This window comes from Terrapene carolina, unplaced genomic scaffold, assembly GCF_002925995.2.
Source record: "Terrapene carolina triunguis isolate 2854851 unplaced genomic scaffold, T_m_triunguis-2.0 Scaffold68, whole genome shotgun sequence".
NCBI lineage: Eukaryota > Metazoa > Chordata > Testudines > Emydidae > Terrapene > Terrapene triunguis.
The window spans coordinates 15889602-15902171 of NW_020664419.1; the positions used below are offsets into that span (position 1 = coordinate 15889602).

The 12570-nt window shown below is 37.3% G+C and overlaps 1 protein-coding gene across 5 annotated transcripts in view; it reads left to right on the top strand.

Annotated features, from left to right (window-relative positions):
- Positions 1-12570, top strand: part of CACNA2D1 (calcium voltage-gated channel auxiliary subunit alpha2delta 1) — a 658640-nt gene that overhangs the window by 563094 nt on the left and 82976 nt on the right. For all 5 annotated transcript variants that reach the window (XM_026648660.2, XM_026648662.2, XM_026648663.2 and 2 more), the window contains one exon: positions 12235-12313. In XM_026648660.2, the coding sequence (XP_026504445.1) occupies positions 12235-12313 (79 nt within the window). The remainder of the gene's footprint in view (positions 1-12234; positions 12314-12570) is intronic.

The following is a 12570-nucleotide window of genomic DNA, read 5'->3' on the forward strand; positions in this document are numbered from 1 at the left end:
AAAAGATATTACCTCACCCATCTTGTCTCTCTAATATACTGGGACCAACACGGCTTCAACAACACTGCATATAACAAATAATAATCCACTACAGTGAACTGAAAATCTGTTGTTCATGAAGGTTAGCATCAGCTACAGAACGCTGGAGTTAATTGGAAAGGACAGACATGTATGGGGAGTTTCTGGTCCATATCCTCAGCTGGTATATATCATCAGAGAACTCTGTGAAACCAATAGAGCTACTTCTGGATCTGGCCCACTGTATCTCCATTATGTCTAATTCTCTGTTCAGCATTTTGAAGTTAATTATTTTACTTGAATTCATATTCAAATTAGCCTTGTATCTAAATTTACATAATATTATATATCCGGGTTTTAAGCTTATTTCAAGGGCTTAAGTGAAATGTGTGTGGCTTATGGTCCTGGTACTGATTCCCTGCACAGACATGAATTTCACCCACATAGAACAAAGAACTAATCTGGAATATGTGCTGAAAACACCTTTTATCAAGAATTACATTTTTTTTTATTTTTAAAGGTTCCTTTTAGCATCAGTGGACAACAAAGTATTGTGCTTGCTAACTGCTGTGTTTGTGGCAATTGCATCTTTGCTGGTGATGCTTCCGGCTTCATATCAGTGCTGCATTTTGTTAACAAACGCAATTTTCCCAGAGCATGTCCCCTGTTTTGTAAAAAGCATATCTGCAAAAATTAAAAAAATAGTTATTTGTGTTGCAATCTTAGACTCTGCAGAATATTTGTAATTTTTTTAAATACAATAGCTGGAACCATAGTAAATATCTTCATTAATTACCATTTGAGAAAGTAGCAGACACAATTCTTCCATTAAAGTTCAAAGCTGAGCTAAATGAGATGTTATCAATTATAATCTATTGGTAGTTAAGATTGAACAGGATTTTCAACTTTTTCATTAAATAACCCTGAATCATTTGGGGGTATGGATAAAACCTCCACTACTTCACATCACATCATGTTGAAACAAGATTTATGTTTTGTCAACTAAGATGTGATTTAAATAGAGGGCCCTATCCTGCTGTCATTAATCAGGCCCTGATCCTTAGCTTTCATGCTTGTAAAGTTGAGCATGTACAAAAGTGTTTGCAGGATTGGGGCCTCAGGCAACACTTATAATTAAGTTAATTAGAGTTTTGATTGCAGGGTAAGGTATAATTTCTTCTTTACCAGAAAATGAAAAGACTCATAGACTTTAAGGTCAGAAGGGACCAATATGATCATCTAGTCTGACCTCCTGCACAACGCAGGCCGCAGAATCTCACCCACCCACTCCCGCAACAAACCCCTAACCTATGTCTAAGCCATTGAAGTCCTCAAATCATGGTTTAAAGACTTCAAGGTGCAGAGAATCCTCCAGCAAGTGACCCGTGCCCCACACTGCAGAAGAAGGCCTCTGCCAATCTGCCTTGGAGGAAAATTCCTTCCCGACCTCAAATATGGCGATCAGCTAAACCCTAAGCATGTGGACAAGACTCAACAGCCAGACACCCAGGAAAGAATTCTCTGTAGCAATTCAGATCCCACTCCATCTAACATCCCATCACAGGCCATTGGGAATATTTACCGCTAATAGTCAAAGATCAATAGATGTTTTTTCTTAAAGTAATTGAAAATATGCATCATTTAGGATGGAAAGGACCTCACAGTGAGAATTACCTGGTCCCCATCTGTCCTGTGGCAAGATTCATTTTATTATTCTAAACCATTCCTACTACAGATGAGGTCTATATTTCTATATCCGTAATGTTGATGCCACAACTTTAACTGTTCTTGTAGTGGATGCATAGAAGGAATCTTGAGATTTTGGATGCAGTTTTGTTGTCCTTTGACCTAATCTAGACAAATAAAATATAGTTTTACAAGCAAGTTTAGCTAGCCTGCATAGTATTACCTTTATTTTAAATTGCAAAGAGCATTCCGTACTACATGTGTGAATTTATGACGCAATCCTTCAGGTACACTAGGAAATATACCAACTGCTGACAGTGAATAGCAGCAATGGATGTATTTATATCAAGACTGGAAATGTTTTAACTGTAAGTGAAGTGGAGTCAAATTGTGCTCAGCACAATCTTAAAAAAATACGTTTGAGACTTCTCTGATATACGGTACTTACTTCCATTTTCTCTTTTTATACTTATGAAAAAAACGAACTAGAAAATGATGACATTGAAATACTATTAAAGTTCATAGATTTTAAAATAGAACATAGAAAGGAAAAGCAAAGCACTTCAGGCAATGGTAATACAAACCCTTCTGCCCAATCCCCCTTCCAAAGTGTTCATTTTTAAAACAATAACAGAAGCTGCAAATTTGCTGGCAATCTGGATTTTCCCTGTTAATTGAGCTCTTGGATTCATATCAGGGCTCTGTATAAGAAAAACCATTAAAGAAAGTGCCAACCACCTGGGGCTACATTTTAAGGGAATGAAGGTAGAAGCACATTGGGGTCAAAGAAAGGAAACAAGAATGGAGTATGTTGGGGACTAGATTGGAAACAGGCGGGTTGGTGTATTGGGGTTTAATGTCAACTTAGTTGGATGTTAAATAAGAAGAGGAAAAAAGAGTAGGGGTGTTGGAAGAAATACTATTGTGTGTGTGAATGGAACAATTGAGTTTCGTCATTAATCACACACACTATAAAGAAAATGGAGAGGGTTTCATTTAAACTAACAAAGGACGGACATTCAAACTTCAGGCTGCAATTTCATTCTGAACCCTCACCTATGTGATGCTGTTCTAAAACCTTTACAATCCCTGGGGCAATATGGTACCAGCAAGAAAAGAAGCTTTAAATCTGATTTTTGCCTATATTGTGAGATATTAATCATTTGCCCACATCACCAAACCATTTAATTTTACATTTCTCTCACTGCTTTCCCTTTCCTCAGAGTCACATTTTCATTAATCTTTGGAGATTTGACCATTGTGAAATTAGACTTGAACTTTGTGTAACTGATAATTGGAGAGGCAAATATTTCCTGTAAATAGGCTCTGCTCGGAAATGAGAATTTCCTATGGTCTTTCCCCCCTCCTATTATAATGCAACCCTTTGGCATTTGAAACATTTAATTGCAATCAAACATTTCATGCTGCGAGAACCAGAGTAATGGGAGTGGAAAGCTGAAAGAGTAACGATGCAAAAGAGAACAGTACAGTATTTCCAGAGAGCAGTCTATTTGCATTCATAAATGAATTGATCACAATAGCTGGAGAAGGACCACGATGGAAGCAAGCAAGAAAATAATAATATTCAATGGGATATTAAAATTATCCTACTATCCTCAGCCGTGTAAAATGACAGGTAGGTAATGGTTCTTCCCTGAGGTTGATGAGGTCAAAAAAAGGGAAAAGTCTTAATATTGTAGTATGAACAATGAAAATCACCTTAACTAAACTGGCCAACTTCCAATGTCATTGTCATCAAATTCTGTTCTATCAAAACATTTCATAAGATCTCCTATCTTTATTCCAGAATTGCCATGGATGGTGGCCCCTTTTCTTAGTCTATGCGGAGATCTCCATCTAGATGTAGAGAAAGCTTTACTTGAGTATGATTATAGGCAGTTGCAGTGAGAAGAACATAAAACTGAGGATGTACAAATTCATCTACCTTTTCAGTAATTTTGAGTATTCTCACCCACTTTATCACAAGGAGCTACCAAAGAAATTCCCCTTTAGTTTGTTATCAAACCTGAGTATCAGACAGCATGTGCTCATATAGAGGAGAGGGACATGGGAAATCTATTAATTTGTTTTCCGCTTTAAACAAATACATGTTGTCATAACTATGAAGGGAAGGGTAACAGCTCTCTGTGTACAGAGACTCCAAATCCTTTTACCTGTAAAGGGTTAAGAAGCTCGGGTAACCTGGCTGACACCTGACCCAAGGACCAATAAGGAGACAAGATACTTTCAAATCTTGGGGGGGGGAAAGGCTTTTGTGTGTGCTCTTTGTTTTAAGGGGGTTCGCTCTTGGGACTGAGAGGGACCAGACATCAATCCAGGTTCTCCCCATCTTTCTAAACAAGTCTCTCCTATTTCAAACTAGTAAGTAAAAAGACAGCAAGGCGTCTTAGATTTACTTTGTTTTCTCAACTTGTAAATGTACCTTTTTACCAGAGTGTGTATCTTTGTTTGCTGTACTTTGAACCTAAGACAGAGGGGGATCCTCTGAGCTCTTTAAGTTTGATTACCCTGTAAAGTATTCTCCATACTGATTTTACAGAGATGATTTTTACCTTTTTCTTTAATTAAAAGCCTTCTTTTTTAAGAACCAGATTGATTTCTCCTTGTTTTAAGATCCAAGGGGGTTTGGATCTGTATTCACCAGGAGTTGGTGAAAGGAGGGTGGAAGGAAGGAGGGGGGATGGTTAACTTCTCCTTGTTTTAAGATCCAAGGGGGTTTGGATCTGTGTTCACCAGGGAATTGGTGAAAGGTTTCTCAAGGCTTCCCAGGGAGGGAATTCTTGTGATGGTGGCAGCGGACCAAAGCTAAGCTGGTAGATAAGCTTAGAAGTTTTTATGCAGGCCCCTACATTTGAACCCTAAAGTTCAAAGTGGGGATCCAGCCTTGACACATGTTTTATCTTAATTATAAACAAGGTAAGAGGCCTTGGGTAAACAAAATTAGATTATTTAACTTTTAAAATGTCTATGCATTGTTCCTGGGAAAATATGCTGAGAATACGGAACAGTGTTCCCCTTCTATAATTTGAAGTGGGGATGAGTGGGTTTGTAGGGCAGATATGAGCAGCTTCTGAAATCTGATCCCATCTACAGGCCAATGCTTTACTCTTCAGAAATATTGAGAGATCTAGGTGTATGTCATCTCTGAGTGAGACGATTTAGCTATATTTAGAGAGTAATGGCAAAACCAGGAATTGAATTGAGGTCTTCTGAGTTCAGTTCTTTATCCACAAGACCATCCTTTCCTGAGGAGTGCTCAGGCTCCACTTTGGGAAACATATGGGCAGCTCAAGGGTGCTCGTTTAACACTGTGTCATTCCATTACTGCCACTGTGTGGTTGACCAGTAGGTGGGCTAAATATGGTGCTGCTGAGACCATATTCCCTCAGAGGAAGGGAAATCATCCCAACCTATAGTTTTGGTATATTATAACATGAGTGTCTCAAGAACCCTCAAGAATCCCCTCCTGCACATCATTGGGAATTCCCATTCCTACTATTGTACACAGAGTTTTTACCCTGCCCCTATCCCATGGTAGTCAATAGGCAGACTGCAGGCCAAATCCAGACCACCAGATGCTTTTGAATGGACCCCAACATCTCTTTATGTACTTATTATTATCATTATGTTAGGGTTTTTAAGGTATTTTCTCTGGAGATTGAACTTTGACTATACCTTGACCAAGAAATTTGGACCTTGAAAAAAAAAAATTAACTACCCCTGCTATCCCATGCTGTCCTTCAGTTTGATTCTCCAGTGAATCCTAATCAAATAAGCCTTTTTTTAGATCTGCAATTGGAAATGTTTAAGGTGATCAATCCGGCTGATACAAGGAGAGACTGGCGTACAGAGGACATGGTGTGCTTATTATCAATAATATTTTATTACATTGTTATTATCAGTGAGCCAAATCTAGATGTTGTTAATTTATCTTCAGCAATAGTTTGGGCTTATCTGGGATGGAGTCCAAACTGAGTGAGGATTTCAAGGGCTAGATCTTCAGCTTGTTCATATCAGTGTAATGCCATTGAAGTCAGTGGGGGTATATTGATTTATATCAGCTGGGAATTTTGTCCATTAATAATAATTGTCTCACATATAGCCAAATGGATTTTTCAGTTCAGAAAAAAAGTCATTTTGAAATTTTTCAGTGAATCAAAAAGTTTGTTTTGTAAACAAACTTCATTTTGGGTGGCATGAAACATTTCATTTTGATTTTGAGCATTTTAAAATGTTTTAGAAATAAAATTAAAGGAAATAACAATGAGAAATCATTCTGAATCAAAGAATCAATACCTTTTTTACCAGAACAAGTTCAGTGACATAAACACGAATTTGCAAAATCTTTGTGTTGCCGAATCTCTATTTTTCACTGAAAAAAGTTTGGGTTGAAAAATTTTGCCCAGCTTTAGTAAGGCATACATAAAAATGGCAAGGGAAATGTGTGGAAACACAGCAAGGTAAAATCATAAACCATTTTATTAATGTGATATATTTTAATGGATGTCTTCAAATATTTCAGATGTGCAGCTTGATGCCCTGACCAACCACTGAGACTGCTCACTGCCACCTTTACCCTGTTTCCCCGAAAGTAAGACATCCCCCGAAAATAAGACCTACTTCCAGTTTTGCCTCTCGCTGTAATATAAGGCATCCCCCAAAAATAAGACCTCTCCGATAATAAGGCCACCCCGGAATATAAGGCCCCGAAGCTCCAGGAAAAATAAGACCTCCCCTGAAAATAAGACCTAGCGCATCTTTGGGAGCAAAAATTAATATAAGACACTGTCTTATTTTCGGGGAAACACGGTATTACAAACTATTTTGATGAATAATAGAGTGTCAGAATATCACTTTTTAGTACCATCATCAAACTTGTCTATGTTCAGTCTTTCCAGTTTCATCTGATCTGGACATGGTTGAGCTTATGAATAATATTGTGAAACATTCCAACAAGTGGAAGGACTGAAAATAGAGCATCTAATGCTTTGGTGGGACGGATTTTTTTATGTTTAGAAATCCAGTGGCATGCTAATAACAGTAAATATTTAATTGGTAAGAAAAGATGTCCTTCTGTACCCTTCTGAAATAATAATCATTAATAATCATCATCATCATCACCATCATTTTAAAAAAAGATTAGTGGCACGAAAGAACTGCCAACTTCAAAACAGAGAGAGATGTCATTCACTTTCCATTGACAGGTTCAAAAATGGGTAGTTGTATGTTAGTTCCCCAGTTGTTCCACAAGGTGGCAGTAATAAGATATGGAACTGCATTACTGATACTTGTAAAGGATTGTTAATATAGAGATTGCTCCTCAGGTCACAATGTAATGGTATTTTCTGCCTTTGCACTATAAAATATCTCATATTGAATGCAGATTTTTTAAAAATGTCTAGAAGGATAAAGACAGACAAAAACACTTTTTCGCTTAGAAGTGGAAGTCACTTGAAGGAATTTGTCAGTGAAGAGAGAGTTTAGGGATGTATGTGAATTGGCATATAGTTGAAGACAAATATTAACCTTCGCATTTCAATTAATATTGTAGTAACATTCTTTCTTATTGCCTCTAGACCAGAAACATTTGAGTGGTCTTGTGCCAATTTTCTCTTCACTGAATAGGGATGTGTTAAAATATTTTTGTTCTTTACTAATAAAAGCCTTAATTAATATAATTTGACTCTTTAGCAGCTTTGAGAGTCTGAAACAAGCCAGAGGAAATTAATTATCAGATCTTATATTAGGAAAGCTGTCTTGAATTTTTCTGAGCTGAGTCCCAGGCAGCCTCCTTTAAGAATAATCTTGTGGTCAAAGCAGTGGGCTGGGACTCAGGAGGCTTGGGTTCAATTCCTGGCTGTGTTACAAACTCAGTACGTGCCCTTGAACAAGTTACTTAATTTCTCTTCAGCTCAGCTCAGCTCCCCACCTGTGAAACGGGGATGATAATTTCTCTCCCATGTCCTTTGCCTATTTAGACTGAATGCTTATCAGGCCAGGAACTGTCTCTTGCCATGTGTATGTGGAGTGTCAAGGACAATGAGGCCCTGATCTCAATCAGAACCTCTTAGTTCTATTGTAATATAAATTACAATTAATAATCATCATCAAACAGTGTCATTCTGCCCATACTGTGGATTTGACAGTAGGAAGTGCTAACTGGTGCAACTAAGACCACATTCTGTGAAACATCAAGAGCCTGATTTTGATACCTTTTCACGTGTTGAGTAGTTCCTTACTCCACCATAGTCGAAATTGAAATTAAGAGGATTAGAATCTGATGTCAATTTACCTGTCCATAAAGTCTACACTTTATTGTGCACTTCGGTGAAGTTAGTATGTTAGTCTTCCAGCCACTTTCTGTACATAAGATTTATTCAAGACTAGCGTTTTAATACTATATTTTAATATATATAAGTAATTCTGATTCAGTATACACACTAATGCTGATTTCAGTTACTGTCTATGCAACACTAAGCAAGCCAGATATTCTCTCTGCATTAGAGGTTTCCCATTTGTAAAACTGATATAAAATTACCTCATTTGCAAGGAAGTTCAGGAGTAATTTTTATTTTATTTTATTTCCCCATTGTTGTCTTGGGGAAAAAACAGTCAGTTTACCCAGTTATGTCTTATTTAAAACAAAAGACTAGGCACAAATGAAGTATTATCGAGGGTCTGATCCAAACCCTATGGAAGTCACTGGAAAGACTTCAGTTGGCATTGTATCAGGCCCCAATTACACGACAGAGACTGTCTGCCTCAATATCCAGATTAGTGTCTTTAATGGCCCTAATTTTGTTCTGAGTTTTCAGTGGGAACTGAAAAATTATGTAGGTAGAAAAGAAGTTGTTCTTAGATCAGTGTTTCCAGTGCTTTGGAATGAAATTGTCTGAACAGGTAACAGAATAATTTAGGGCCAAATCCTCAGCAGGTGTAAATCAGCAATCATCCGCTGGAGACTTGCAAAACATAGTGTATGCATTGGAGTGGCAGCAATTTTGATCAGCTGAGAATCTGGTCCTTTGTGAACTGAGTTTTAAAGATAACTAAACCGTTGTTCTTTTCTAGATGAGACTGTAAATTAATTTGTCAGCCAGTGTTGCAGATTGAAGTTAAGTTGGGGTGAGTGTGAGGACCTAGAGATAGGTATTGATTGCAAAAATATACGGAAGGCTGAGAAGGACAGGTAGGAACAGCTTATTTTGAAGAAATTGGAAGAAGAGCGGCTTCAAGTCCCCAATGCACTTAAACATGTGCCTTGCTTGAAGCACATGTGTACTTCCATTGACTTCAATGGAACTACTTGCATGCTTAAACTTAGGCATATGCTTAAGTACCTTGCTGAGTCAGGCCCCTAGTGATGAATTAAGACAGTACTTTGGAAGTAAGTTATCAATACACACACTATTGCAGCCTAAATGACCTAATCAGAGATTTAATGAAAGACAATCTATGATATTTCCACACCCCGATCATTATTATAATCTGAGTTAAAATCTCATCCTTTTTCTCACATTCTTCCCAACATAAGTCTAATGTGCACATATTTTGGGGAGTGTCTTGAAATAAGTGCCTTCTGGTTCATAACAAAATCAAAACATCCTTCATATTCCTTTTCACAATAATCCACTGTTTTATGTGTTATGACGCATACCCACAGAATAAAGTAATAATAAGGAAAGATGTGTTCAGAATTTTAACTGGGGCAGCCTAAAAAGGGTATAGCGTTTCTCTGGCTTGTGCAACGTGGCATGGAAAAAAAGCAGCCTTAAGATTTATATTTAGAAAAATGGGTTTAATTAGTGTATTATTCCCTTCTTTAAATAGAAGAAATACAACCATAAGCAGAAATTAAAGTGAAAAGATGTCTTTTTGTTTGCATTAAATAGTGAAAAGTAATTTTCTGGGACATGCTTTACCCCACTGATCTTGATTTCTTTCCCCTTTAATTTGCCATCTTTTGGTCTATAACACTATATAGGCTTACAGCTTGGGGTCTTTGTCCTCAGTGACACAGGCCTGATACAAAGTCTACTGAAGTCTGTGGAATGACTCCTACTGTCTTCCATGGTCTTTGGTCTGTGGCCGATATGAGTAAATGTTTCCTACCTACACTAATGCAAGCAAACCTACTGAGCCAAAGTTCGATCTCATCATTCCATACAACCACACTGAAATCAACTGTGAATAAAGAATTTGCCCTGCCTTGTTTAGAATACTAAAAGTGCATGTGAATTTGTGTTCCAGTTATGTAACTACTTTTCTGAATAACCCACATCAACCCATTTCTTTTGTATTATACTTACAGTACATGATGTACTAGAGGAAGCACATAATTATTTCTTGCTTTACATTACTCCAGTAGCACACTGGAGAAAAAAACCATAAAGACTAACATCTGTAACCAAAGCATCGCTTTTATTGCATTTAATAATGACTCTTAACCTCTGCCTTTACAACAGCTTCTAGAGTGCCTGAAATCTTTAATATCTGTAGCAGCCAGAACCCTTCATTTTACCTTGACCTGCATGCACCTGTTCAATTGGAGGGAAATGCAAAACAAAACAAATTACTTTGATTCTTGGAAAACCAAAAACCACATTCTCCCTATAACAGCAGTTCTTCTTTTTCTCCACTGTCTTTCTTCTGTCCTTGCTATCCCCACTATGACTAGGAGGTTTTTTGTTGTTTTTTTTTTAATCTTGTGTCCTTCATCTAATGTAGATTATAAACTTTTTGAGGCAAGGACCTGTCTTCGCACATGCTAGTAAGTAAAGCGCTATGCACAGCTAAATAAACAAATTAATTAAATATTGTCATCAGAATTTGAGAAACTGAGAATTAGCTGATTATTACTAACAGCTGATTCAAATATGATAAAACAAGGTATGCACCTCTGTACAACACACCTATATACTTAGTTGCCTGAAAATAGGATTGTTCCACTTAACAAAATTTGGAGGGTACTCCTGATTGGTCTCTTAGAGCTGAACATAGTATATGTCTCTAGTTTTCTACTTTAAGGGCCAGTCTTGGTTTTGAGTAGTACCTTAATCTGTGAGTAGTCCCATTGTAACTCAGCATGAGCAAGGGTGACAGGATCTTGCATAGATTTTTGACTCTTACTCCTCTACTTCGACTTGCTAACTCATCTTTTCAGGTGTCCATTTTCCTTGGTTCTGGATGAATCAATAGATGAAAGAAAATTCTGAGAATTATTTTTCTAATGCTCCAGCAGTTTGCCAAGTCATAATTAACAAACACCTAATTGCTTTAATTGTTGTTCATTGCTACTTTTGATCAATGCAACGGGTGTCAATTTAGTGGGTCTAGTTAAATCCATTAAATCCATCCATTAAATCGATGACAGAGCGCTCTCTGGTCAACCCCAGTACTCCATCTCTCTGAGAAGAGTAAGGTAAGTCGACCAGAGAGAGTCTCCCATCAATGCAGCACAGTGAAGACACCACGGTAAGTCGACCTAAGCTACGTCGACTCCAGCTACCTTATTCAAGTAGCTGGAGTAACATAACTTAGGTTGACTGACTCCGGCAGTGAAGACAAGCCCTGAGGAGCAGTAGATCAGATATATTTCTCTTCTGTTCATTGTCAAGGGGGTTCATTCCAAATTCCTTATAGAACTGCTACCGAGATCACACCACACTACTGCCTTGGCCTGAATTACCAGTCTTAAAGTCTGCAGATAATTGCGCAACAAATTTATCTGCTCGTCCAGTGTTTCAGTCTTATGAACAGGATAGGGGTTTTCTGTTTAAAAAGACATCGATAGAAAATTTTTGACCATCTCTGTAGCTAATTTTGCTCTCAAGTACACAGATATGGAAGTCAGTGAGCTGCATCTATGGAACAAGACAAAATTGTATCCTCAAAAGAGTATATTTTAAAGAAGAGTTTTTAAGAGCTTAATTGAACAGGTCCTTACACATGGAACTCCCATTGAAGTGAGTGGGAGTTTTGCAGGTCTGGGTCTAATGAAACTTTACTCTGTGTATTATTTGCAAGTTTCACTTTCAGAGTAAAGGTCCTCATCAAAATTCTGTAATATCTTGGAAAGTCTTATTTTGCATTGCACTGACTTCTGCTGCCTAAAATATGCACACTACATCTCCCTGCGGACAACACAGTGCTCAAGAAGGATTATGTGAGGTAATTTAATAAAATGCTCAAAAATGATCATTCACACCCCAAAACAAGTGTATTTAGATGTCTTGTAAATAGTAACCCTGTGTATTGGACTCAGAGTACTGAGAGTATGGATGAGTGTTCTTCCCACTTGTCTTTATACTATTTAAATATCAAATACATCAAGGTGTAGATATAACATACATCAATGCAGCTATTGTAAGGTATTGGATGCAATGCTGGAATTTAAAATGTTATCACACTGTTTAAATGAATTAGATATCCAAGTAGCGCTGTCTGAAAGTGGCATCTGATTGATGACATGGAGAAAAATGATGTGTATCTTCTTTTCAATTTGCTTAGGTACGTGTATTCACATTTTCTGTTGGTCAACATAATTATGACAAAGGACCCATACAATGGATGGCCTGCCAAAATAAAGGTACAGTGTGTATATCTCTGAGCTTATACCTATATAAAGCTTAAATTATCCCCCAAAATATAAACCATTTTGTAGGTGTTACACAGGACTACAGATTTAAAAACCTTAGCCTGATTTACAAATTCATTTTGATGTTTTGAATCAGGGCTCCAAATAGTGATTCTTTTTTTCTTTTTTAGTAGACCATTGGGTTCTGTCAAATTGTTCTCTCAAGGAACTCAGTTTAGGACTGAAAAGTAGAGTCAATTGCTCATACA